A 26,458-nucleotide genomic window follows, 5' to 3' on the forward strand; every position below is an offset into this window, starting at 1 on the left:
CAGGCCCTGTCACAGCACAAAAACTGCACTTGTTAAAATCACTAATGACTTGCTTCTTGCGTCAGACCAAGGCTGCATCTCATTGCTAGTTTTACTTGATCTTAGTGCTGCGTTCGACACTATAGCTCTTGACATACTAATAGATTGACTACAAAACTATGCGGGTATCCAAGTGCAGACTTTAAGATGATTTAGATCCTACCTGTCCAATCGCTACCACTTTGTTTATTTAAATGGGGAGTCATGTCAGTTATCACCAGTAAAGTATGGAGTGCCACAAGGATCTGTCCTAGGTCCTCTACTATTTTCAGTATACATGCTGCCCCTTGGTAATATTATTAGAAAACACGGGATTAGTTTCCATTGTTATGCTGATGATACTCAACTATATATCTCAACACGACCAAACAAAACTTCTAAATTATTCTATAATTATTATGCTAGAGTCCTTACCTGGTCAGGGAAATATGATCATATTACCCCAATTTTAAAGTCTGTGCACTGGCCTATTAGGTACTGTACCTATTAGGTTCCACATCAGCTACAAAATATTACTTCTTACCTACAAGGCCCTTAACGGTTTAGCTCCTGCGTACCTAACTAGTCTACCACACTACAATCCATCACGCTCCCTAAGGTCACAAAACTCTGGACTGTTGGTAGTTCCTAGGATAGCAAAGTCCACTAAAGGAGGTAGAGCTTTTTCGCATTTGGCTCCCAAACTCTGGAACAGCCTTCCAGATAATGTTCAGAGATCGGACACACTTTCTCTGTTTAAATCTAGATTAAAGACACATCTTTTTAGCCAAGCATTCATATAATACATCTCATAAACTTTTACTGCAGTTATATCTGATCAAATGCACTTTATTAATCTTTTAGCTCTGGTTGAACAAATATTTCTTTGCTTGGTTTGAACAGCAGCTACGCTAATTATGTTCCTATTTGTTCTCGGTTTCTGCCATGGGATTGACATCCCGTGGTTACTAGGAATTTACAAGCTCCAGTCTGGATCCAGAACACTTAAGAAGAGATGATGTCAACCCCTCAGAGGACTTCAGATGATGCCAACTCTTAAACAACAGAACTGCCAAATTTTGCTACTAATTCATAGTGTTCTTTGTCTGTTTGATTATGTCATTAATTGATCTTTACCACACATCTCTGCCATACGTACATCAACTTGACATAGTCACCACTAGTAAGCTACTAGTACATATATTGTAAAAACTTTAATTTGCTGTAAAGTTGCTTTGCAACGATATGTATTGTGAAAGGCGCTATACAAATAAATTTGAATTGAATTTGAATTTAACTGTATTTCTGATGAATGGTCCAAATATGATATCATTGTAGACAGTATATGCAGCATTGTGTGTTAATGTAACTCTCTTATAGAGAGCTGTGTGCTGGCATCAAGACGCGTGGATCCTCAAGAGGTACAGATGCGCAGGCTGTCATTATGAACTTTAAAGCGAAGATGTTACTCCATCCCAGCCTTTGGCATATAGATGGAAATCAAAAGCTTATACAGTGAGTAATTACAATGCTTTCAGTACTTCTATTAATGGTAGTGAGGTGACTAAAAACATTGGGTTTCCTTCACTAAGAATTGCGTAGATTAGTTGTATTAGCAAATTCAAACTTCTCACAAAAACCTTCCACCTAATTCACTTGCATCTTGTTAAACTTCACAAATTTAATGAACTTCTAAATCCCATGCATTTAGTTTAAAGAGCACTTAGAATGATAATAATCAGAGCAGCATTGAATCAGTTGTTAGCCACCACTGACTTGGCCACCACAGTATTTTTTTCCCCTACTATGGAAGTCAGTGGTGGCCAATAACTTCTTGATTACCAACATTCTTCAAAATATCTTCTAAGTATCTATAGAAAAATTGTTTGGAATGAATATAGAGTACAGTTCTGGAAAAAAATCAAGAGACCACTGCAAAACTAGCAGTTTCTCTGGATTTATTATTTATATGTATCTGTTTGCAGGAAATTGCAATGGGTACATAACAAAAGATGTCATGTTTTCAGACCTCAAATAACGCAAAGAAAACAAAACAAGTTTATATTCATTTTTAAACAATACATGACCAATGTTTTAATTTAGGAAGAGTTGGTGGAATAACCCTAATGTTCAATCGCAGCTTTAATGCATCTTGGCATGCTCTCCACCAGTCTTTCACATTGCTGTTGGATGATTATATGAAAACATTCAAGCAGCTTGTCTTTATATAATGGCTGGTGACCCTCTTGCTTACATTCCAGAGGTTTTCAGTGGGGTTCAGGTCTGGAGTTTGGGCTGATCACACAGCCTTCACAAAGACAGATCGGACTGATTCTGATCTTCTCTGAGAAGTCCAACCTGTCCTCCAACTCAAAGAATTTTTTTTTCCCCAGAAAGACAGTCATGAGCCATTAAATAAAGCCAAGCTGCTTCAATAGTTTTACCAGGACTAACATAAAATCGCCCAACAGTAATGTGACCAACTGATAGGGAGCTAAGACACATTAAAGCAGTGATTGTGTTCAAAAGAACATAAACTTGTTTCTTTGTTTGCTTTGCATTATTTGAGGCCTGAAAACATTGACAACTGGTCAAAATAACAAAAAAGATGCATTTTTATGGAAATAATTGTTTTTTGTTTTTTTGTTTTTTAATCTGGAAGAATTTTTTTTTTTTTCCGCTACAGTCTCAACCTTAACATTTGTCTCACATATCAGTAAGCAATTACTCTGACATGAAGTCGATTTGAGAACTGTTCGACCTACAAGTAAAGCATACCATTTAATGTACAGTAATACTAGTATCACTCAGCTCAAGTGTCAGCCAGTAACAGCCTGTTTCAAGACAGAGAAACACCTCGCGTTTAGCCCGTCAGCTGTTTCAAAAATTGGAGTGCTGAAATGAAAATTTACAGTGGATTATTTCCCCTGACTAAGTTCATGTAACATCTTAACAACAATCCTTGTTGATTGTAGTCCGTAGTTGTCGTTCAAACGTCTTCTAATCATATAATAGTGTTTATCCTTGAATGGTGCACTGCAAAAAATGCTTCTCTACTTAGAGTTTTTATTTTGTTTCTAGTCCAAATATCTAAACATTCTTAAATCAAGAAGCATTTTCTAGACAAGTAAAAACTGTCTTGTTTTCAGAAAAAAAAAAGTTTTTTCTTAAAACAAGCAAAATAATTTGCCAATGCAGTAAGCAAAATAATCTTATTTCAAACTGAAAACAAGATTATTTTGACTTTTTTTTTTTTTCTGAAAAAAAATAAATAAAGAATAAAAAAGAATTATTAAATATTTGGACTGGAAAAAGACAAAAAAAAAATAAAAGCATTTCTTTGTTGGTGTCACAGGGCGGGGGGGGTGGGGGGGGTCGTTTAGGTTGTCACCTTTTTCACCCTTGACGAGTTTGCACCCCTGCTCTTCACCAAGAAGAATATAAAACCTGACTTGAATGTGCTAAAATTCATTTGGATAGACCTTTGGAGTTCTGTAAGAATGTTTTATGAAGTCATGTGACCAAACTGGAATTTTTTCGACACATGGATCAGCTGTATGTCTGGTGCAAGAAAAGGCAAAGCTTATAAGCAAAGGAACATCATCTCCATGCTGAAACTTGGAGGTGGGTCAGTCCTGTTATGAGGGTGTTTTACTGTAGCAGTAAGTGGAAATCATGACCTTATGAAGGACATCATGGATTCTTTGAAGTATCAGGCCATTTTGGCAAGAATTGTGATGCCTTTTGTGCAAAGACTGAAGCTAATAATCAGATGACTTTCCTGCAGGATAGCTATCCCAAAGTACACATCCAAATCTACTTCAGCCTGGTTCAGGGATCAGTCATAGAATGTTCCTGAATGGCCATTTCAGTCTTATTTGAGTAAGGAATGGGCCAAGATTGCAGTAGAGAAGTGACAGACATTTCTAACCGCTTACAGGCAGCGTTTATTGGTGGTTTTAAAGAATAAAAGATTCTGCACCAAATATGACTTTTGGGGGTTGAATAAATTTGAACATGAACGTTTAGAGCCAATTTGATTTTTTTACATTCTCAGAATTACTCAAGTGTGTATTAATAAACTCTCCAATAGTGTACTGATGCCTTTGTTGAATTGTTTTCACTAAATTTTGTTCTCTGCAGCAAAATGTCTTGCAGGTCAAGGGGGTGGAGCAAGGGGGTGGAGTATTATATATATATATATATATATATAAGTAATGTATACTGACTTATGTATACTGATCTGTAATGTAAACACTTTGCGTTTCAAGGCACTTCAGTGGTACTCTCAGTATACATTATTTAAACTGACAAAAAAGTATCGAGTATATTCTTGTACTCGGTCCTTTGATCAAGATATACTTAAAAGTATAATGAAGTATTCTATGCTTGACTTGTAGTTGTGTCTACTCTTTAGCTTGTGTAGCCTATTGAAGATTTTTTCACAGTTTTACATACCATTTTATAAACTTACATTATTTAAAAATATTGATTTTTAAAGAAAACAGATATGTTCCTAATTGTAACGTAGCGAGGGAGATGTGAAGCGAGCAGATCAAAATGCAAGCTTTTATTAAAGCTGCTATATAATAGCAGACAGGTACAGCAAAGGCAAGACAAGAGAGTAGTCTGTGAAGCAGGCGAAGGTCAAAGAACGGCGAACGTAATCCAAGGGGCTAGGCAAAGGGGTATTCTGAATAAACGAGCGGGGGTGAGACAAGGCGAGGGTTGGAGGGCCAGGTCCATGTTGAGGACCAGGGAACTGAGGCAGGGAGCCAGGGCGGAGCTGGCAGATCAGGAGCCCACCAGGGCGGGGCAGACGGAGCAGGAGCCCACCAGAGTGGGGCAGATGGAGCAGAAGCCCTCCAGGGTGGAGCAGGCAGACCAGGAGCGCACCAGGGCGGAGCGGGCAGAGCAGATGCCCGCCAGGACAAAGTAGACAGTGCAGAGACCCACGGCAGAGACTGGGACCTGGGGAGAACAAAGACAGAAGAGACAGGCAGAAAAACAAGGAGAGAGGCAGAAAATGCAGAGGGCTTATGAACGGTCACTGTGAGAGGTGAGCAGGTAGAGAGTTCATGGTTGGGTTTTTTGGCTGAGAAGGACGGGGCAGAGAGTTCTATGACGGTCTCAATAGCCGTGACAGGACGGGCAGAGAGTTCATACATGGCCTCTGTGGCCGTGACGACATAATCACCTCAGTGGCTGTGACAGAATGGGAAGAGAGTGCAATGGCAGAGTGATACAAGTCTTGAATGGACAGGTAAAATGTATCAACACTGTAAATGTATCAACATAAATGTATGTTGATACGTGTTGATACAATGTATAAATGTATCAACATTGGTGGCACAAATAGCTACACTGTCAGTTCAAACCCATTTATTCAAAAGTCTAAGTACAATGAAAATCCATCCAAGTGAGTGTACCGGTGTTATGACAGATGACTACAAGACCACCCCCTTTACCAGACAAACACGGCTTAGACAAGGACTGACATCCAATCGATGTAAGCAGATCAAGATGCATGAAATCATTAGGTGTTTACCAGGTCTCAGTAAGAAATAACATACCCAAGTTGGTATCCGCAATTAGTTAGTTTAGATAGCATTACAAATTTGCATCACATGACAGCGTATCAATACATCACAGCATGATCTCTTAGCTAAATAAAAATAATATAAATTTAAAACTGCAGCGCTGCGGGAAAGTGTAATAGATTGTATGTTTTTACATTTTAGATGTATTATTATTTGTCGTGTTAAATTGAACTTTTTAAAAAGACGCTGCAGAGCATGACGTCATATGACCGTCGCAGCATCCGAGGGAACTTTGCATGCTCAAAGTCCAGTGTGACTTTAGTTAACACCCCTGATTCAGATCACCAGCTCGTTAGAAGTGAGCTCTGTGCATGAACTGATTGACATGGTACCTACACAGTGTTCATTACTTCCTACTCCCTGAGCAGGGGAAATCTGTTGAAGTTCACTTCGTAACATTCATTCAACTTACTAGAAAAGTGTGAAATAAATGCATCTATAAATACATACAATTTAAATTCATGTCTCACACGCTTTAATGACCTTTAAATGGAACATATATGCTCACGAGGACTGGGATTGAAAATCGCTGCAATGAGGCAAAAACTAGGACCTGTGTAAATATTGGATCAGTTTTCCAGCTCTGGAGAGAACTAAAGGGGTGGGAAAGCCTGCAATCGGATGCTGAGGTTGCTTTGTTTCTTCTTGATAGATGAATAACATTGGTTTTGCTTTGTTTCACGGAACTAATATATGATGGCTTTTGCTTAAATATGCTTGTGTGTCATGTTCACTTGTTTGTTCATCTGCAATCAGTGGCTGGCACAGCAGATTCCAACTTAATCGTTGCCTGGGGTACATATATGTGTGGGGCAGAGCTATCAAAATAGGGGCGAGACCCTTTTTGGGTAGGGGCTTGTTTGACAGTCCCTTAGTAGACATTTTGATTTAACCAGAGCTCTGTTACTAGACCAGATGCCAGGATAACAGTAGGCACTGGCTGCTGAATGTTAAAAATCCTTGATCCTAATGATCCCGAGCGAGTGGCAGTGCGCGTACGTCACAGACTCAAGGCATAAGTGCCCATTAAGCGCCCTAGATAGGTGTCCAATTTTGATGTTGGAAGGTAATCCAGCAGATGGAGGGTGAGAGTGCTCACAGCAGGCTGACAACTGAGAGTTTCCGGCAGCAGCAACAAAAGTACGGCAAGCCCAGCAGTAAATTGGGAAATGACTTCCCAGCTGTCTTTTATAGCTTTTCACACCAGTTACGCAAACATCTAGCTTGAGCTATGAAATTATTAATTTAGTATTTGCAATTAAAGGACACAGGAAACACCACAGCAGCAGTTTCTTTTTGTAGTATCGCCATTCTACCACTAGATTCTCTGCGTAAGCGTGCTCAGAGTTGAGCTTATATTTACACTCATTCCTATGTATAAGTACTAGTTGGTAGGTCACACACTTTGCGTGAAAACTGTTCTTATGCAATCATTACACACACATCTGTGTGTACACACTGTTGATAAATATTTAGTTTGATCACTAATTTAAGGCACCTGAATCAACTAGTCAAGGTCTGCGTTTATTTTAATAACAGTCAGGTGTGTCAAAACTAAACTCACAAATGAGGAGCCTGCTTTACAGACTCACAGACACACCTGTTTTTCACACGTCACTCAAACACTGAACCAGGAAACAGGAACCACATGAGTTCAGGGAAAGAGAAACTGAAGTGTGGTTGAGCTGTTGTGCGTTTGTGTCTCTGTATTCAAGCAGTAAAATGGCAGGAGCCAGAGTTTTTCAGGATGAGTTGATGTGTTCAGTGTGTCTGGATCTCCTGAAGGACCCAGTGACCATCCAGTGTGGACACAGTTACTGTAAGAGCTGTATTACAGACTGCTGGGATCAGGAGGATCAGATGAGAGTCTACAGCTGCCCTCAGTGCAGACAGACCTTCAGTCCAAGACCTGCTTTAGCTACAAACACCATGCTGGCTGAACTGGTGGAGAAACTGAAGAAGAGGAAACATCCTGCTGACTGTGACGCTGGAGCTGGAGATGTGCAGTGTGACGTCTGTACTGGAACAAAATACAAAGCCGTCAAGTCCTGTCTGGTGTGTCTGGAGTCTTACTGTCAAACTCATTTTGAGCGGCACAAGGAGTTTCATTCACGTAAGCCACACAAAGTGACTGATGCCACTGGACGACTGCAGGAGATGATCTGCCAGAAACATGAGAAGCTCCTCGAGGTTTTCTGTCGCACTGACCAGAAATGTATATGTGTGCTGTGTACGATGGATGAACATAAAAACCATGAGACTGTATCAACTGCATCACAGAGGACAGAGAAACAGGTATTTAAACTAGTGCTCAAGAAAATACTGTAATGATCCAATAGTCTGTTTATTTTCTGTGTAGAGATGCAGCTTAATTACACAGAAACACTGTCAGTGTGAAGCTCTGTTTCAGTTTCACTACTTACACTTTTAGTGTGAAATACTCCTTAATCTTCATGATAATTCATGTGCGATGGTGGTAAATGATCCATCATCCCATCTGGAGTTTGAACCTACAGCCATTAGTTATCAGCTCCGCTTTTACTGGAGTCACATCATGATTTAGTGTCAGTAGTTTTCTGTGAGATTCACTATCATCTGTTTGTCCTGCAGAAGCAGCTGAAGGAGACGCAGAAGACGTTCCAGCAGAGAATCCAGCAGAGAGAGAAAGATCTTCAGCAGCTGAGAGAGGCTGTGGAGTCTCATAAGGTGAGTCTGGAGAAGAAGAGAAGTTTGTCTCAGTCTCAGTTCAGACTCTCTTGTCTCTTTCAGTCCCACTGAAGCCTGAATCACTGTGTGTCCTAACAGCGCTCTGCACAGACAGCAGTGGAGGACAGTGAGAGGATCTTTACTGAGCTCATCCGCTCCATTGAGAGAAGCCGCTCTGAGCTGATACGACTGATCAGAGATCAGGAAAAGCGAGCGGTGAGTGGAGCTGAAGGACGACTGGAGCAACTGGAGCAGGAGATCAATGATCTGAGGAGGAGAGACGCTGAGCTGGAGCAGCTTTCACACACACAGGATCACATCCAGTTCCTGCAGGTAACACAGATCTAGAAGAACACCATCATAGTGGACTTGAGACACATCCTGCTGTGACAGGAGACTCACAGAGAAACATTTCATCAGTGTCTTATTATATAATTATCAGTCAAACTCTCATCTGATCATCTTCTTTTCTTCTTAAAGAGACGCCGCTTACAAATGACTTTCAGCTCTGGAAATCATCAAACATGGGATCAGGTGATCCTCAAACCTGACAAACTGATTTTTATTGGTCTGTAACACATTGATGAATTTGATCATAAAGACCCCAAAATTGAAACCAAACCAAACCTGAGCATGTCTTAAGGGTCCTTGTGAAGTTTCAGTGTCTCTAACCTCTCTAAAGTTATAAATAATCGTCAATCTAATCGTAGCCTTTGAGCTGTTTTTCCTGATCAAATCTACTCAACACTACATTGAGACTCCACTGATGTGTTTGAGCTGTTAGATGGACATTTATGTTCTTAGCAGATGTTTTATCATAGAAATAATTTCCTAGAAAGTTCACATACAGTGTAAGTGTCAAATACTACAATCTGTAGCTCTAATGTGATTTAATGAATATGAGAAGAATGAAGCTGATGCTGTGAAAGTGCTGGATTGAGTTACTAAAGATCAATCAAGTCAAATCTGATGTTGGTGCAGGTTATTGGGTGAAGTGTGGAGCTGATGAGTTTTGATTTCTGTTTTCTGTAGAGTTTCCAGTCTCTCTCAGCACCTCCTGAATCTACAGACGGAAATGACGATCCCTTCAGTTCTCTCGTCTCTTTTGATGGTCTGAGAGAATCTGTCCATCAGCTGAGAGACAAACTGGAGGATTTCTGCAAAGAGGAGCTCAAGAAGATCTCAGACAGAGGTAAAGTCCTGGAGATTCATCTGCTCTCAGAAACGAGTCCATCATCATCTCATATCATGGAGAACATCATATTAGAAATGTGTTAGGAATAGATGCAGGATCATGAGAATCACACTGTTCATGTCTGTTGATTTCCACAGTCACATTCACCAACATTGTTCCCAGGACCAGGAACGACTTCCTACAATGTAAGTCAATAAGAAAACCAGCAGAAAAACTCACTGAGTGTGTTCATGTTCTTCCTGTCCCTTAAAAAAAAGTTTATTCAAGTGCACTATTAGTATTCTTCTTTTAAACTATATGTGCTTTATATACTTCTCAGAAATATCCTTAAAATGACATTTAAGTAAACTTGATTTATACTCAGAAAAAGTCTAACTGTGCGTTCACACCGCCGCCGGCGAGAGCGTCAAAGTGGCCGGAAGTCATTCATTTTCAATGTGAGCCGGCGGCGAGAAGCGGCGCGGCGCGTTTTGGACGGTGTGGGCGTCGGGGAGAGTTGAAGTCAGGTCAACCTTATGGTAATGAGCTATGACGCGGCTCGGCGGCAACCATTCGGAATGTAGAAGTTCACCGTTTGAGAGGATTCCAGAGAACGCAGTCCTGTAAAACTTTGGTTCCGGCCACATTAGTTCCCAACGCTTGTTTTTCAGCGGGAATGCAATTAATTTGCTCAAAACAACACGATTTGACCAATTGCGACCAAGACGGTTTGCAATGTAGGCTGCACACAAATTCATGTTAATGTTAATTAAAGACCAAGGCTAGTAAATGTCTCCTATTATTTTGAAATTAGACTAGCACTTAACCATGAACACAAAAGCCACACCACACAAATGGCTTTTAATTGGTTTATTTCCTTAGCAAACATGTAACTACAATTAAATTACATTTCTTATTTTCACGTTTAAAATATTTAATGAGGTTAACTTACACCGTACTTGTGGTCAGTCTGCACAAGATCAAAATGCTTGTTTGCTTTGCGGCCGCTTTAAATACAAGACCAAGCGTTCGATCGTCAGAGCGTCAATGAGTCTTTGCACAGCGTTGCTGGCAGAGCGGCCAGAGCGAATTTTGACGCTCTCGCCGGCGGCGGTGTGAACGCACAGTAAGCATATTTGAGCTGTACTTGTGCTCTGAGAATCCGTGTTTTTATTGTTATACAGTAGGGGGCGCTATTGCACATCTCCTGTACAGAATTTTCAAAACACAAGTGAAGAAGAAACCGCTTCCACGTGTGATCTAACACAATTATCAAATATAAAACAGCATCAAAACCATAGATATGTAAAACTGTGTAACGTTATAAAATAAAATGTGACCCATGAAGAGGTAATAATGACTGTCAAGCTTTGGGGTGTTGATCAACTCCATCTACGTTTTGATTATTATGAATAGTCTTTTTTTAGCGTTTTGTTCAAAATGTTGTTTATTTATTTATTATTTATTTATGCCACTTACCCACATCTCTCTTTTGATGTTTTGAATGTTCAGATATTCATATAACAAAATATATAAAAAATAATATCTAAACAGGGACACAGTAGTATACTTAAAGTATGATTTAAAGTTCACTTAAAGAAAACTTAAGTATACCTGAATTATAAAACTATTAAAGTAGTAGTTTACTATATTTAATTAGTAAACTATCAGTATACCTATAAGTTCACTTTTACTATACTTGCAGTACATAAAAAACATAGATGTAACTGACATTGTACACTGACATTTGTATACTTGCTACTTAAAGTATACTTAAAATATACTTGAACTTTACTTTAGTATACTTAATAAAATAAACTTGAAGTATACTTCTGTTTGGTAAGGGGTAAAAGGTGAGAGTTTTATAATTGATGATGTAAATGATGATTTGCACAGGATATCTGCTCATCTGTACTGAGACACTGATGATACACTGAACATGAAGAGTTCAGCTACATGAAAACATCAAACAGATTCATAATTCCTGATTCTGATGTGTTTTATCTCCATCAGATTCCCATCAGCTCACTCTGGATCTGAACACAGTGAGTAAACGCCTCCGTCTGTCTGAGAGAAACAGAGTGATTACATTCACTGACACAGATCAGTCGTATCCTGATCATCCAGACAGATTTGATGAGTTTCCTCAGGTGTTGTGTAGAGAGAGTGTGTGTGGACGCTGTTACTGGGAGCTGGATTGGAGTCAGAGTGTGTGTATATCAGTGTCATATAAGAGCGTCAGCAGGAAGGGACGGGGTGATGAGTGTTTGTTTGGACGTAATGATCAGTCCTGGAGTTTGTTCTGCTCTCCCTCCAGTTACTCATTCATACACAATAAGATAGTGACTGATCTCCCTGTGACGTCCATCAGCAGTAGAATAGGAGTGTTTGTGGATCACAGTGCAGGAACTCTGTCCTTCTACAGCGTCTCTGACACAATGAGCCTCATCCACACAGTCCAGACCACATTCACTCAGCCGCTCTATGCTGGGTTTTATGTTACTGGATCAGTGAAACTGTGTTGATGAATGAGAATAGACTGATGAGAGATTCTACCCATAATGCTTTGAGCTGCATGATGAATCAGTAACAGTGAGATGTTATAGAGTCTCTTCTTTTCTCTTCGTGACATTCGGCAGAGAATCAAAACCAGGAAACAAGACACAAGAGAACCAGGATACAAGGCTAGGAAATGCAGCTGTGACACATCAAGACTCTGCATTTAATATCTGAGTGAGCAGGGTTTATACAGGCAGAGTCTGATGAGATGTGGGAAATGTAGTTCATGAAGGAGTAACAATAGTCTGGGATGGAGAGACATCTAGTGGACAACCATGGTTCATAATGGTCCAGTCAGACTAGAAATCATCAGTCAGATACCATTTCTTTCTGAAAAGGAACAGAGTTATGAGGATACTGTCACAGACAGAGGACGATAGACTCAGGTTAGTGCTGAGAAGGGTTTTATTGAACACACAGTGCAGTGCAGCAGAGGATCTCAGTGAAGGCTGTCAGAGGGTTTACGCCAGCTGGAGGTGTAGAGGAACATCCCAACTTCCAAAGAGAGAGTTTAAATGAAGAAGACTGGAAGAAGACAAGCTTAAAGACAGTCTTCGACGGGTCCTAGGTCCAGATTGGATATCTGTAGGTGAGATCAATGAGACTAGACACAGAGTGAGGGGCAGAATGTGTTCTTAAAGGTGAATTGATGACTGTGCAGGTGCAGGAGATTAGATCTCGGTGACAGTGAACGAGTGGGTGGTGCTGGAAGGTGTCCGTGACAGATACTGGCTTTTCTAGTATTTTTGAAAGAAAAAGTAGATTCAGAATCAGTTTGTTGTTAAATATTTCTCTCCCCGTTGTTGCTCGGGGGATCGATAGTGCTCTGATACTGTTGCATGATTATCATTTTCTTGCTGATAAGATCAGTCTTGCAAGTAAAGAAATTCACAGTCAGGAAAATACAATTACTTATAGTCTGTCTGCAGGCACCAATTACACATCTAACATCATTATTGCCGACATGAATAACAACATTAGCCAGCACTTTTATATTTGCCAAGATGTCAAGCGCTCATAACAATTTAGAATAAAAAAGCTAATGATGTCGGATTAATGTGCTGGGCAATATTAGATCATATTATATATGTGTTGATGATATAGTTGTATTTAGCAATTTAAACAAAAGTGTAGAGAGCTATAAACAGACCGTTCAGCAGCAGCGAGGCTGAATGATCCAGACTTCATCTGAGGAAAGAGTCTGTGATGGTGTTTTCTCGTGGTTGGAGATGGAAGTGACAGATCAACAGACTGATGTTACAGGTGCCTCTACGACAAACTGCTTTTGTTCCTCTTTTATAAGTCACTCTGGTTAAAAGCATCTGCCAAATGCATAAATGATGTGTGCATCTTATTCCCTCAAATTTTATATATGTGTATTATTATTATTTTTATTTTTTCCTTTTTGTGTTGCAGTTAATTTTTGGCTATTGTTTGGGGGAAACAAATTCAAATGTATTAACAAAAACAAAAAAAGTCATGATAATCACATTTAAAAGTCAAGTTTCAAACAAGTTGTAGAATCAAATTAAGTTGTAGAAGGAAACAAGCACCTAACCAGTGAATACTATATCTGCATTTTCCTCATGTCATTTCATATTTCTATGTTCAAACATTAATAATGCAATTGTAACTGGTTTAAATGCATTCATGTCACTCCTGAGCTGCCTTAAACAGTCTGTATAAATACATCTAATGCCATTTCAGATGCAGCTTCTGTCACCTCTGTAGTGCAACCATTGGTTTTGTTGATACTGATTTCATTTGATTGGTAACAGTGTCTTATTATTCCATTTAAATATATTACATTTAAGATGATGTGTAAATTTAACAAGGTCAGAAAAATCAATAAAAAATGTATGGTTGCTATAAAATAAACCTTCCCAACCCTGTTCATACATTCCCTGAGAATTGAACCCATAACCTTGATGTTGCGAGCGCCACAGTCTACTGTGTGTTTTTATATGATATGATCAGCATTACAGTTTGGGTGAAAAACTGAACTGGACATGAATTTCAGATGTCCTTCGACAGCAGCTCTAAAGCTACAGCAGCTCCTCAAGATTTCGCAAGATTCTGTATTTCTTTTACCACATCCTTCAGCTGAGCATTGTTTAAATGTCACAGCCTGTCTTACTGTGGTTGCTGATCATGTGCATCCTTTTGTGGTCATCAAACCATCTTCAGAGTTACTTTCAGTCGGTTAAGAGCATCCCACAAAGTACAGTACAGACACCTAGTAAAGTCCTATTATTCAGTAACGAGGAACAAAAATATATAAGTTGAATAAATTAATCCTGTCAGGGAGTTACACAAAATGTTGAGGGTATGACATATTACAAAAGCAGTTTTCCTTTGCGGTCCACATTCACACAAGGACTAAAACACTGTATTATTCACACCCTGCCAGTTTTCACAAAGTTTCATAGTTTACAGAATAGATAAGAGACTGATAACAGTATTGTTTCTAAAAATTTGAACTTTGAAACGTTTTCGAAAGCTGGCATTTCCAGGCCCCCAAAACACCTTTGTTGTGTAAAAGACACTATCAAAATCATCACTCTTTTAATGACAGATTGCTTGTGATGTGCTTCATTATGCAAGCAATTTTGGAAAACACTTCTGCTGAATTAACAGTTTAGGAATAATTAGATGTTGTGAAATGGTACACTTATATATTTTTGTGATATGTCACCGCAAATAAACCTGGCAGATGGAAAGTGAATCTTGGGGCCTGTGTGCTGTACATGGTTTGTGTAATATTTAAAGGAGAAGTCCATTTCCAGAACAAAAATGTACAAATAATGTACGCACCCCTGTCATCCAAGATGTTCATGTCTTTCTTTCTTCCGTCAATAAGAAATTGTTTTTTGAGAAAAACATTTCAGGACTGCTCTCATATAGTAGACTTCAATGGTGCCCATGAGTTTTAACTTCCAAAATGCAATTGAAATGCAGCTTCAAACGGCTCTAAATGATCCCAGCCAAAGAATAAGGGTCTTACCTATTGAAATGACCAGTCATTTTCTGAAAAAAAAAAAAAAAAAAAAAAAAGGACTATTTACACTTTTTTTTTTTTTTTTTTTTTTTTTTTTTTTTTTTTTTACCACAAAAGCTTATCTTGTCTAGCTCTGCGACATGTAGTCTGTGTATTCCGGTTCATGACCTGTTTTTTTACTAGATGAGATCCTTCTTCGGCTGGGATTATTCTGAGCCTTTGAAGCGGCATATAAACTACATTTTGGAAGTTCAAACTCACGGGCACCATAAAAGTCTATATGGATAACATTTGTGAAATATTTTCCTCAAGAAAGAAAGAAATTAACATCTTGGATGACAAGGGAGTGAGTAAATTATCTGTAAATTTATGTTCTGGAACAACACAACCCCTGAATATGAACAGCTCCTAAGACCTCGACAGTTTGAGAAACAGTACAAAAAAAAAACAATGTAAAGTAAAAATGAGTGTGTAAAATCAGATGTGAAATTAAAATATGATCATGAAGTGATAAAGTATTCAAAATTAGACCATTTTTTAACCTTAGTTAAAGGGTTGTTCACCCAAAAATTAAAGTCCTGGCTCTTCCAAGCTTTATAATGGCAGCGGGTGGGTGTTTCTGTCTATTCAACAGCCCAAATAAAGTCCAATAAAGCGCTTCAATCCATAATAAAAATGCCTCGCACTGCTCCAGAGAGTGAATAAAGGCCTCCTGTAGTGAATCAATGTTTTTGTAAGAAAATTATCCATATTTAAAATGTTAAAAACAGCTTTCTCTAGCTTGTGCTGTTGTACATGCATGCTGTTCCAGGCAGATGATGAAGGATGTATGCAAGAGAGCGAAACAAAACATGGGTTATGAATTAGAAATACAAAATGAGGATCAGTTTATTTTGCTCCTGTAAACAGATATTGGTTCTTCACCCACTGCCATTATAAAGCTTGGAAGAGCCAGAACATTTAATATCACCCCAAATGGATTTGTCTAAAAGTCAGTTATATACATCTAGGATGGCTTGAAGTTGAGTAAATCATGGGCTAATATCATTTGAGCGAACCAACCCTTCAAGTCATGAATATTCAAATGTTAACTAACGCCATTAAATTAAACTTGACATATCAACGACATGAGGTTTAGACAGAAAGCACTCAAGCAAAGCCACACCTTTTCATTTTACAAAATTTATTTGCAGGAATGCAAAAACACTTGTTATGCAGCAGTACTTTAAAACACCATTTTTTATAAAAATGGTCTGATGGTGATACAGAAATAATTGTGGAGTCAGTCATATTCAAAATCCAGTCAATACTTTTACAGAGGAGGGAAAAAAAAAAATAAAAAAAAGAGAGAGAAACCGAAACATCAACAGAATCCCTTTAAAAACGTATAAACCCTGTACGAGCGCATAAGAGAATTAAAGTTACCAATAACATGCCCGAAACGATGCATATCTCAATAATCCATCACATCAGATGTGACGAAAAGGCAGCTATGGTGTGCCCAGTTCAATGACATCATACGTCCTGTCCGCCCTGAGCACAGCTCTTATTACAGACCGAATGGCTAACGGCAGAAACGCGAGCGCTCTCACCAGTCCAGTCTGATTCACAATCAGCGCTAGGGATGGAGATGGAGCAGAGCTTAAAGTACAGAGATCGATGCTCCGGACTTACCTTTAAAAAAAAAAAAAAAAAAGATGTGAATCGCGCACGCCAAAGCGGCACGCCGTTCACAAAAGGGATGGTGTTGGTTTCAAAATCGATCGAGCGGCCGCCGACGTGGGCCGCGTGTTCCTTAAAACGAAAAAGCTTTAAAAACACGATTGGTTTGGGGCGGGGGGTCTGAGAAACGCAGCTAAAGTAGCTTCTTCCTCGAGTTCAAGCTTATCCAAACAAGATCGATCCTCGCGACCTGTCTCCCTACATCCTCGGAGGCAGGCGTCCCGCTCAGCTCAGACTGAAGGAGGCAAGGCGTCTTTAGACTCATCACATGAGTGTCATTCACATGCCCAGTCTGACTGTCCAGCATTATTACAAAAGGACTATAATACACTAGGTACATTGGCTCTGATGTTGCCCTTGTGCATAAGTTGAATATAAAAAGCCCTGCTTGCATGAAGTCTCCGTATGTACAGTACAGATAGGGCAGTTTCAGCCTCCAGGATGAGGTAGTTAACCAACCCTTTCCAAAAAAAAGAAACAAAACACCCTACAAAAAAGGTTCTGAAAAGAACCATTTCACCTGGAATGCCTGGTCAGTCACGCCAGGTTGTAACAACTGAAGGAAAAACAAAAAGCGAGACTCGAATACGAGCTTAACACGTTCGTCCTCATGATAAGCTGCAGTTAAAATGCACAAAAATATACAACAGCATCAAGCTCCTCCAAGCCACTTCAAACATCTACAAAGTGCAAAATACATGTAACGTTAAGGATAAAACTCCTTTGGGCTACTTCGACCTCCAGAAGTAACGGTAAATGGCATTTTCTCTCATGACACAAGGGTTCTGGGACATTCTCATAAAAACAAAAAAAACAACTTAAATACAAAAAAAATGAAAACAATACACAAAGAAGAGTCCACACACGTCTAATCTTTGCGTCGATGGCAATCTTGGAGGCAGACAGGGAGAAGATATGCTTCCGTAAGGCAGGAACTGAGTTGGACCGGCGAACGGACCTTACCGTCACATCCGCTGGCAGCACCTGGCGTGACCCCACTGAGCTAGTCAGTCTTCACTGGGACATGTCAGGACCAGCCTCGACCCCTTTCCCCTGCTAGCCAGGTAACAAAAGGAACACAAATTAGAGGAGCGTTAACAATGAATACAACAAAAGGAAAAAGAAAAATCACACAAGGACACAAACAACCGCAAGGAAGAAACAGAGAGACAAAGCAAAATGCATTCACTACAGAGACTAGCGGCGACACACCCTACGCTTTTTTTTGGCATGCACGAGCGTCCGGGAGTAAAACAAGCAGCGGCTCGGATCTAAGCGACAGGAATTAGGTGATCTGGGAAGGGTTACACAGATATGAAAGAAGAGGAGCAAAAGACAAAAGACATGCATGGCAGCTTCCCACAGTGGCTCAAATTTGGGACAAACGTGCAAGGGCAAAGAGAGAGTTAGAGCTTCCAGCGACAAAGACGCCCGGTCCGGACACGCCGCTTTGCGTCAAATTGTGCTTTCTCATCGAGTTTAGCCTCTGTCCTCGTGGAGTTTCTCTAACAAAAGCCTCCAAAAATCGCAATGGCAGCGAACCGATCGGAGTAAAGAAAAGCCTCTCGGTCGTGTGAAATGGGGTATGCGTTTACACACAGCTTGAGTGGAGAGAGGATGCCGACTCGGACTTGGTGATATCAATTTGAAGGCATGCAGAGTGAGGTAGCAGCACATGTCTACAGGCAAACCTTTAGTCCTTTTTCTTCCACAAGGAGCCATAAAATTTGTAGGCAATTTGAAGAGAGAATTTGCCGAAACATGAATTTGAAACACAATTTGAGTTTTTGTACACTGGTGCGTGTATGTTTATTCAAGCAGACAAACAGCAAAGAATACAAGCCAAAATGTAAAGCCAAAAATGAGGACCAAAGTCCTTCTTTTCCTTTCTTTTAAATCGTTTTCCCCCAAAAAAACAAGACAAGCTATTTGACTAGCATTATCTTTTGTAACATACAAATAGCAATTTCTTTTTTTTTTTTTCTTTCTTCGTTGAATACAAGTTTAGGAGACACTGTAAATTTTTTTTTTCTTTTTTGTCCTTTTTTGTTGCTGTTACCTACTTAAGACATGAAGAGCAAAATTCCTATGAACATACATGGTACTATATAGCCAAATAGACAGGTTGAGCACAAAATTGCAAATTTAAAAATTTCAATCCCGATTTTTAAAAAGTAGGAAACGACTTCCAAACAAAAACATAAAACAAAAACAGTTCGGCAGAAGCAGGTGGGAGTGACTACTGATCGAGTCCAAGCGGATTCGTAAAATATGTACAAGAAAACCCGCCAGGAAGAGGAGAGAGGCAACCTTTAATGGATTTGAGGGCCAATCAAGTCTCTATAAAAAGGTTTGTTTCTCTTTTCTTTTTTTTTTTTTTTTTTACTCAAAACAAGAGCCCTACATATTCTCTACTTCCACTGTTGCCCAAAAGAATCCTGATAAAACTCCTGGTTGTCAGATTTGTAACCATAGTTACCAGAATGATCGCCACCTTGCAAGGGTTGCTGTGCAATGGGTTGCGAGCCCCAGTTCTGATTAATGGTCTGGCGCCGTTTGGAATCTGGCTGGTTGTAGCCATCGGCTTTGCGCTTGCCTCCTACATTTCCACCGCGTCCACCCCGAGCACCACGTACCCCGCGCCCTCTCGGCAGAACGCCGCCTCTGGCTCCTCCGCGTGGGCCCCGGCTCACTCCCAGACCGCCTCCGGCACCTCCGCGCTGCGGGAAGCCCGCCCTGCCCCGTGGAGCGCCGGCCCCTCTGCCGCGTGCGGGAGACGCCCCGCCCCTGGCGCCGCCTCCGCCACGCCCCCCTCGGCCTCGGGCGGGCGCCTGGAAGTCGTCATAGCCGAAGTACGGGTCGTCGTAGCCGCCCCTGTAGTTATGGTAGTCGTAACCATAATAGTCGTAGTAATCTTCGTAGCCGTAATAGTCTGGCGGGTACGAGTAACCGCCCCGACTGGCACCCCTGCCCCGGCCCCTGGCAGGAGGCGGCATTTGAGGAGGCCCGTAGTAGTAGTAATCGTCATACCTGCGAGAGAAGAGCACAGGCACGCGTTTCAATCAGGAGCTGAAGTCTGGAGGATAACGGCCCTTTGTGAGAAAGACGGACGGCGTAAAACTCACATTTGCGTCTTCGCCGCTTGACGTTGCGCCTTCCTCTCTTTCCGCTTCTGGTCGGGTGGCTTGGCGAACACAATCTCGATGTGCTCTCCCTCTAAATCTTTACCGTTCATTTCTGCCAGCGCCTGCAAACATCCATATGATCACACCGCTGTAACGACCGTTCGGCGGAACAGACTCGTGCACCCGCTCGCTTGCTCTTACCTTGACCGCTCCGTCTCGCTCATCGAAGTGAATGAAGGCGTAGTCTTTCAGTTTCTTCACTCGCTCCAGTTTGCCAAACTGGCCGAAGGCTTTTTCAAGTATTTCCTCTGTGACGCTGTTCGCCAGGTTCCTGACAAACAACACTTTCACCTACGAGCAGAGGAGACGACGACAACAACGTGAGCTGTCAGCATAAAACCTACTAGTTCTGACCCAATCTCAGATTTATCACAAGTAGAAACTGAGGAAGGGTTTAGCACTGGATCGTGCTCTGACCTTCGCCATGACCTCCGGGTCAGGATCCTCGATAGGGTCGGCCCACTCGACGGTGACCACGTTGCCCCAGACCTTCACCTTCCCGCTCATGAGCCTCCGTCGAGCCTGCGCTGCTGTTTTGTGGTCCTCGTACTCCAGAAAACAGAAGCCCCTGTTCTTTTTCTTGTCATCCGGCTGATGGTAAAGGATTACATCAGTAAGACCCTCTGACAAAAGAGAGAGTGAGAGAGACCATTAAATGCACACCTTAAATTCTTTAAAGAACACAAACAAGAAAAGCATGTTGAGAGATACGGAGTGAGGAATGCACCCTCGTTTCAAAGCGATGCTCACCTGTGACTTTGGAAAACTCTTCAACAATCTGTTCTTTTGTCTTGCTCTTGGGAATGGAGCCCACAAAGAGTCTGTTGTTTGCCACTGATATACACACGCCAATATGTTTGCCCGGGCGAATTTCATGATTGTTACACTGAGAAGAGAAAAACAGAGATCGAATAAACCAACAACTTTTTTTTTTTTTCCCCCCCATAGAACAAAAATGTGTTCCACACAAACACCCCAAAGAGGTTTTCCAAATTATTTCTGAACTAGTTTATCTCTAAACCAATTCTGAGATATGTTAGTGAAACTAGTTTGATTCATAGAACCGTATGTAAATCAGTCTGTGTGTCTTACTAGCTTAACGGCCTCCTGCGCAGCCTCTTTAGTGCAGAACGTGAGAAAAGCGTAGCCCCTGTTCAGGCCGCTCAGAGGATCCATCATCAGACGCAGGTCCCAGATCGGCCCTGCCTTCTCAAACAGAGGCACGAGCTCATCTTCAAACAAGTCCCGCGGGATCTTCCCCACAAAGATCTGCAGTATGGAGAGAATGGAGAAGTCAGTGAGCCAGTCTGACAGGTTAGACTCAAAGCTTACAGCCATGCTAAAACAGCCCAGAGGCTATAATATGAATTTAATAATATCTTGTAACTTCAAAGAATCAGTCTTAAATTAATATTTGAAAACAGGAAGGTGACGCAGGTCATTCATTCACTCTATAATACCAGATTAGTAACCATAAACATTTGAAATTAACTTTAAACCCTGAACCACAAACCTGTCATAAGTATCGCGGGTATATTTGTAGCAATAGCCAACAATACACTGTATGGGTCAAAATGATCAATTTTTCTTTTATGCCAAAAATCATTAGGATATTAAGTGAAGATCATGTTATATGAAGATATTTTGTAAATTTTCTACCGTAAATATCAAAACTTAATTTTTGATTAGTAATATGCATTGCTAAGAACTTCATTTGGACAACTTCACAGGCGATTTTCTCAATATTTTTTTTTTCCAGATTTTCAAATATTATCCAATCCTAACAAACCATACATCGGTGGAAAGCTTATTTATTCATCTTTCAGATGATGTATACGTCTCAATTTAAAAAAAAAAAAAAAAAAAATGGTTTTGTGGTCCAGGGTCACACTTTTCAGTTCACTTTTAAGTACTTAATGAATGGATAATAAAAAAAGGCATCAGTTTCTGGGTCCTCTGGTTGGGCCGCTTTCATATTAACTGTACATTAACATGCTATGTTTGGAATTCCACACAGATTTGGTTGCACCTACTAACATCTGAGCAGCATCTGCTAGGTTTTACAGCAGCCAGATGGCTCTTAAATGTAGAGGCTGTAGAGTCAGATCTGAGCAGTCGACCGTTAGCGTAACAAAGTTACTCCAGAACAGTAAACACAACTCATAATTCAGACAGGCTTTAAAGACACCTGATCTGCCACCGTCCTGACGTGAATTACCTCTGTCCCAACCGTGGGCTGAGCACCTGTGTAGACGGACTCTGGCGGAGGGCCGCCGTACTTGCGTTGACCTGTAGTGACATCAAGGGTGTACCCTGTCCTTTCAAGCAAAGTCTGGAAAACACAATCAAACCAATTAATCCATGCAGAGGCTCAATGCATTGAAGTGAAATCTTAATGCATGAAACACACCTTAATTTTTGCTTCATCTGGTCCTTTTGTGGAATCTAGAACTTTGGTCCCCTGTTTCTCTCTCTGCCTGTAGGTCTTCATCACTCCACAGAGAAAGGCACTTTTGTTCTGGGTTAAAGCAAGAGAGAGCAAATAAGCAAAACCGTCCCGCGGTTCCCTACACCGACTCAAACGGCACAGCGAGCGCACTCACTTGCACATGGGATAGGTCGCTCTCTTTGAACTGGACGAGAACTTGCAGTGCACCTTCCTCATTGAACTCCTTCAGTGCTTCGATGGCCCGCTCATCCAGGTCACTGTGCGCCACGAGGCCTGCGGGGAGAAAACCAGGGAAACCTCAGCGTCGCCAAGAGACGTGACGATCTGCAGGACGCTTTACCACCCGTCCAGTCAGCCTCTTGGATTGTACATCAGCGACACTCAGAGAGAGAGTTCAATGTGTATCATCATTTGGACAGGGCATCAATACAGACCTCAGTAAGAGGTTTTTCTGTCTGATCGTTCACATATTTCCAGGTACTACAGGAACACCCATACAAAAAAAAAAAAAACATTAAAAAAAAAAATCATCTGAATGGTCTACATGCAGAGTCAACAGCAGCACCTCGTTCATACAGTGATAATGATTATCCCAGGAGCACCGGGCCCCTCTCGCCCCCTTCGTAATTAGCATCTGTTAGTGATAAGCCGTAGGGGGACATCACCTGTCTCCGCTCTAGACAGCTGCCTCTATTGTCCCGGCATATGCCCAGCTGGCCCGCGTCCCCCCCGGGACGGCCCCCTCTCCCCACCCCCCTTTAACAACGGAGAGCTAATCCCCAGGGTCGGACCAGACACGCTCAATTCGGCCTTTATTCGTTTCTGCGGGCCGGTGTGCCGTTACGATTCAGCATCGTTTAGCGCTGCAGTACCCATTTTGCAGTGAAACCACACAAAGTTGCTCATTACCTGCCAATTCCCTACGCAAGAAAACATGAGACACGTACAGTTCAACATGCATTGAATGTGATACAAAAGGATGAGTCAATTTGGAGGGTTCGAGTTTTGGCTTACCTGCTAGGTAAATTTCATCTAGCTTTTCAGCAACTTTTTGTGGTAAACCAGCTTCTAATAAAGTGTTGAAGTGGTCAGAATGGGTAACTGCAGCAGACGTGTCCATTGGTTCTTCTGTACCATTCCCATTAATATGTTCTGTGGCCATGTCTCCAGAAATCTGTTCAAATGCAATGAGCCAAATTATTGCAGGTTTTGGTAGACAGTTACACAAATTAAGTGGCTATTCAATTTTAAGTATAGGGTTTTTACCTGCATGCAATGCTAAATATTATACTCCGGACCTTTGCCTACACAGTGATACATGCATAAAGCATCCTAGCAAACAGTCCCCCCAAAAAAGCATCTACCCAGCAGACCTCTCTCACACTCCACAACCATGTTTACTGCATCTACAACGGGAGCAAACACATAAGGCTGTGTGTGATGCTTCAGTCTCTCACTGGACCCATGGTTGTTCTTCATCATCATAAAACATCAAGGCAGCGTCAATGAACTACTTCACTGTACATAAACTCCAGAACGAGACTCGTGTATATGAGCGCACACTGAACTGATGTTAAACAGCATCTACGCAAACACACACGTTGAGAAGGTGTTACTGGCTCAAACACACTGTCTGTGTATTGGCGCGTGTGTGCAGCATGAGTCTCAGGCCCTCCAGCGCTACACACACAGCCAATCACTCTTTAAAAACCTATGTGACGAGAACGCATTGCGCAAAACGTGCATTTAAAGCATTACCCACCAAAAAGCTTAAGAAAATGAGAAAAGCTGCGAGAGAAAAGCCGTTTAGCGCGTTAAATGGGATTCAGGCGCGTGTCTCGGTGTAGCTTCATTAGCATTAGCCCGCTAGCGTTGCCTCAGCAGCGTGACTCACGCACTCACACACCGCATCAGGGCAGTTAGTGTGCAGCCACACAATCTAATCACTAATAAAACACACAGCTGCAGGTTTCGTGCGTTTAAAACGGCTATGAAGGCCTGCTCTCGCATAGCTAGCGTGCTTAACGTGTCCGGTAAACCCCCTCCCCCCGCGCGCTCCGCACATTGTTTCCAAACACCGGTAAAATGAAGCCCTCCGCTGCACGAAACGCTACGAAATCCGGCCCGGAGCAGCCGCGCGCTTACCTGACGATGTTTTGCTGGTCGGTTCGGGTCTGTTGGTGTTGAATATGTGTTTTGGGGGCGGGTAAATGACTCCCCGGCGGAGCTCCGCTTGATTCCCAATAATGTAAAATGGCGGGCGGCGCTGCTCACGCGCGGTGCTCCCTATCAACTGTCTCTGTCGTGCGCGCGCACTCACGCCCGCGCGCAGCGATGGGGTTTCTGACGCGGCCGATCACGGGCTGGGCCTCACAGGGCGGGGAGCGCGAGCTCGAAGAAGAAGAAGAAGAATGTGCTCAACTCTGACCCTCAGAGTCACTGTCCTGCAGAGTTTAGCTCCAACCCCTAAACACAACGCGCTACACAAGATCTCCAGGATCACTAGAACACTTCCCACCTTATATTTTCAGAAGAGTGGGCGGGGCCATGTGTAAACTTTATGGGTCTGGTTTCCGGTCTCATCTGCGTCCAGCAATTTTTAGCTGTACAAAACAGATAAACTTTGCTGCTTGATACTGAAAATGGGTGTGTCTTACCAGATTAGTTTAATGTATTAATGTATTATTTGTGTTATATTGTTGCAGTTACATTCCATGATACCTCTCTGAGGTGTGGCATATTTTATTACAAATGCAATCTGTCAAACTCAATTAAATATGTATTTTAAAACAAAAATGTAACTATGAACAGTGCACAAATTGTATTTACCCTAATGGATACAAACATGTAAAAATGTCATGATTTATTGGTATTTAATGTTTATTTCAACCACCACAAATGAAGAATGACCCAAAGTTGAATGATGTCAAGATTCTTGCCCTGAAAATCCTGGTTCAGTTTGGCCAACCACAAACACCTTTTTTCCTCAGACAGTTTTTTGCACTTGATTTGTTATAACTTTTGGCAGTCCATAGTACTCCAAATGTTTTTCCCGATCTGACCGATTAGTGCAGCCCAAAACACAACAATAATTGACATTTTCAGCAGCAAAAATGACCAAAGTCTCAAAAATGAGCAGTTCCATTTGGTTAAGTGGCAATATGGCCGATTAATGACACATCGTGAAAACTCTCTATTTTTAGCTGTACAAAACAGCTCGTTTTGATGCTTGATATTGCAAATTGGTGTGTTGTGCCAGCCATATTATTTTAATGTATAATCGTAATTATAAACACATTGGTTTGTAGTGCAAACAGTTTTACCGTTTAATGCACGTTGTTGTTATTCTCGTTATTTCCCTATAGTGATAATAATAAACCAGAAGTCTTCCCCATAGATTACTTCCACGTTGAAGAATAAGGTGGATACTAAATACAGAACAGTCTTGTGTATAGAAGATAAATTGATCCCCATTCACATGGATCCACGAAAATGACTAAAATTGTTGTGTTATTCATGCCAGGCCAGTAGTCGGCGATGTCCCTTTGTAAATAAACGCTATGGGCAGGAATGAGGTCTCAACAGAGCAAAAGTTGGCGTTTCTGACTTGTGGCAGTGTTTCCAGACATGTTTTGCATGTCTCCTTAATCAAACACACCTGAATTACCGCATCAGCTCATTAGTAGAGACTTCAAGACCTCACATGGGTGTCAGACAAAGGACACATGTAAAATGTGCAGTGTTGGGGGCTCTAGGAACGTGGCTGTGAACCACTGAACTATGGGAAAAAACAGGAAACAAGCGATAGCAGTCTGTAAGCGTGAGCAGCATCATAGTAAATCGTTCAGTTACTATTTCTGAGAACTGTGCGCAAGCTCATAACTTTGAGTTGATGCATTCATGGAAGAAGCCAAACAAAAACTAACTACACTGTGATCCAAATAACTACACCTAAATTACAAAAAGTATTCATTTCTGTCACTTATGTGGTAGACTATCAAAACTAAATGCTGATTAAACTGTTGTCTATCAGCTGTCTCATACATC

At 41.3% G+C, this 26,458-nt stretch overlaps 2 protein-coding genes across 10 annotated transcripts; one reads left to right on the plus strand and one right to left on the minus strand.

The window, feature by feature from the left end:
• Positions 1–7,261: 7,261 nt before the first annotated feature.
• Positions 7,262–14,045, plus strand: LOC127182604 (E3 ubiquitin/ISG15 ligase TRIM25). 2 transcript variants are annotated; one of them, XM_051137965.1, is made up of 7 exons: positions 7,262–7,913; positions 8,229–8,324; positions 8,424–8,657; positions 8,805–8,858; positions 9,357–9,516; positions 9,657–9,704; positions 11,512–14,045. In XM_051137965.1, the coding sequence occupies exons 1-7, from the start codon at positions 7,341–7,343 to the stop codon at positions 12,021–12,023; spliced, it is 1,677 nt and encodes a 558-aa protein (XP_050993922.1). In that variant the 5' UTR covers positions 7,262–7,340; the 3' UTR covers positions 12,024–14,045. The 2 variants fall into 2 exon arrangements, with proteins under 2 accessions (XP_050993922.1, XP_050993923.1); XM_051137966.1 differs by lacking the exon at positions 8,805–8,858 and having other exon boundaries at positions 11,512–14,039.
• A 2,176-nt stretch (positions 14,046–16,221) lies between these two features.
• On the minus strand, positions 16,222–24,799 carry syncrip (synaptotagmin binding, cytoplasmic RNA interacting protein). 8 transcript variants are annotated; one of them, XM_051137958.1, is made up of 12 exons: positions 24,557–24,799; positions 23,426–23,585; positions 22,566–22,684; positions 22,373–22,480; positions 22,181–22,294; positions 21,055–21,231; positions 20,713–20,848; positions 20,380–20,585; positions 20,104–20,253; positions 19,903–20,024; positions 19,272–19,807; positions 16,222–17,833 (listed from the first exon to the last, which is right to left on the minus strand). In XM_051137958.1, the coding sequence occupies exons 2-12, from the start codon at positions 23,571–23,573 to the stop codon at positions 17,805–17,807; spliced, it is 1,845 nt and encodes a 614-aa protein (XP_050993915.1). In that variant the 5' UTR covers positions 23,574–23,585; positions 24,557–24,799; the 3' UTR covers positions 16,222–17,804. The 8 variants fall into 8 exon arrangements, with proteins under 8 accessions (XP_050993915.1, XP_050993914.1, XP_050993913.1 ...); XM_051137957.1 differs by having other exon boundaries at positions 16,222–17,830; positions 19,257–19,807; XM_051137956.1 differs by having other exon boundaries at positions 19,257–19,807.
• Positions 24,800–26,458: the final 1,659 nt, after the last annotated feature.

The sequence above is a fragment of the Labeo rohita genome, chromosome 20 (assembly GCF_022985175.1).
Source record: "Labeo rohita strain BAU-BD-2019 chromosome 20, IGBB_LRoh.1.0, whole genome shotgun sequence".
Lineage (NCBI taxonomy): Eukaryota > Metazoa > Chordata > Actinopteri > Cypriniformes > Cyprinidae > Labeo > Labeo rohita.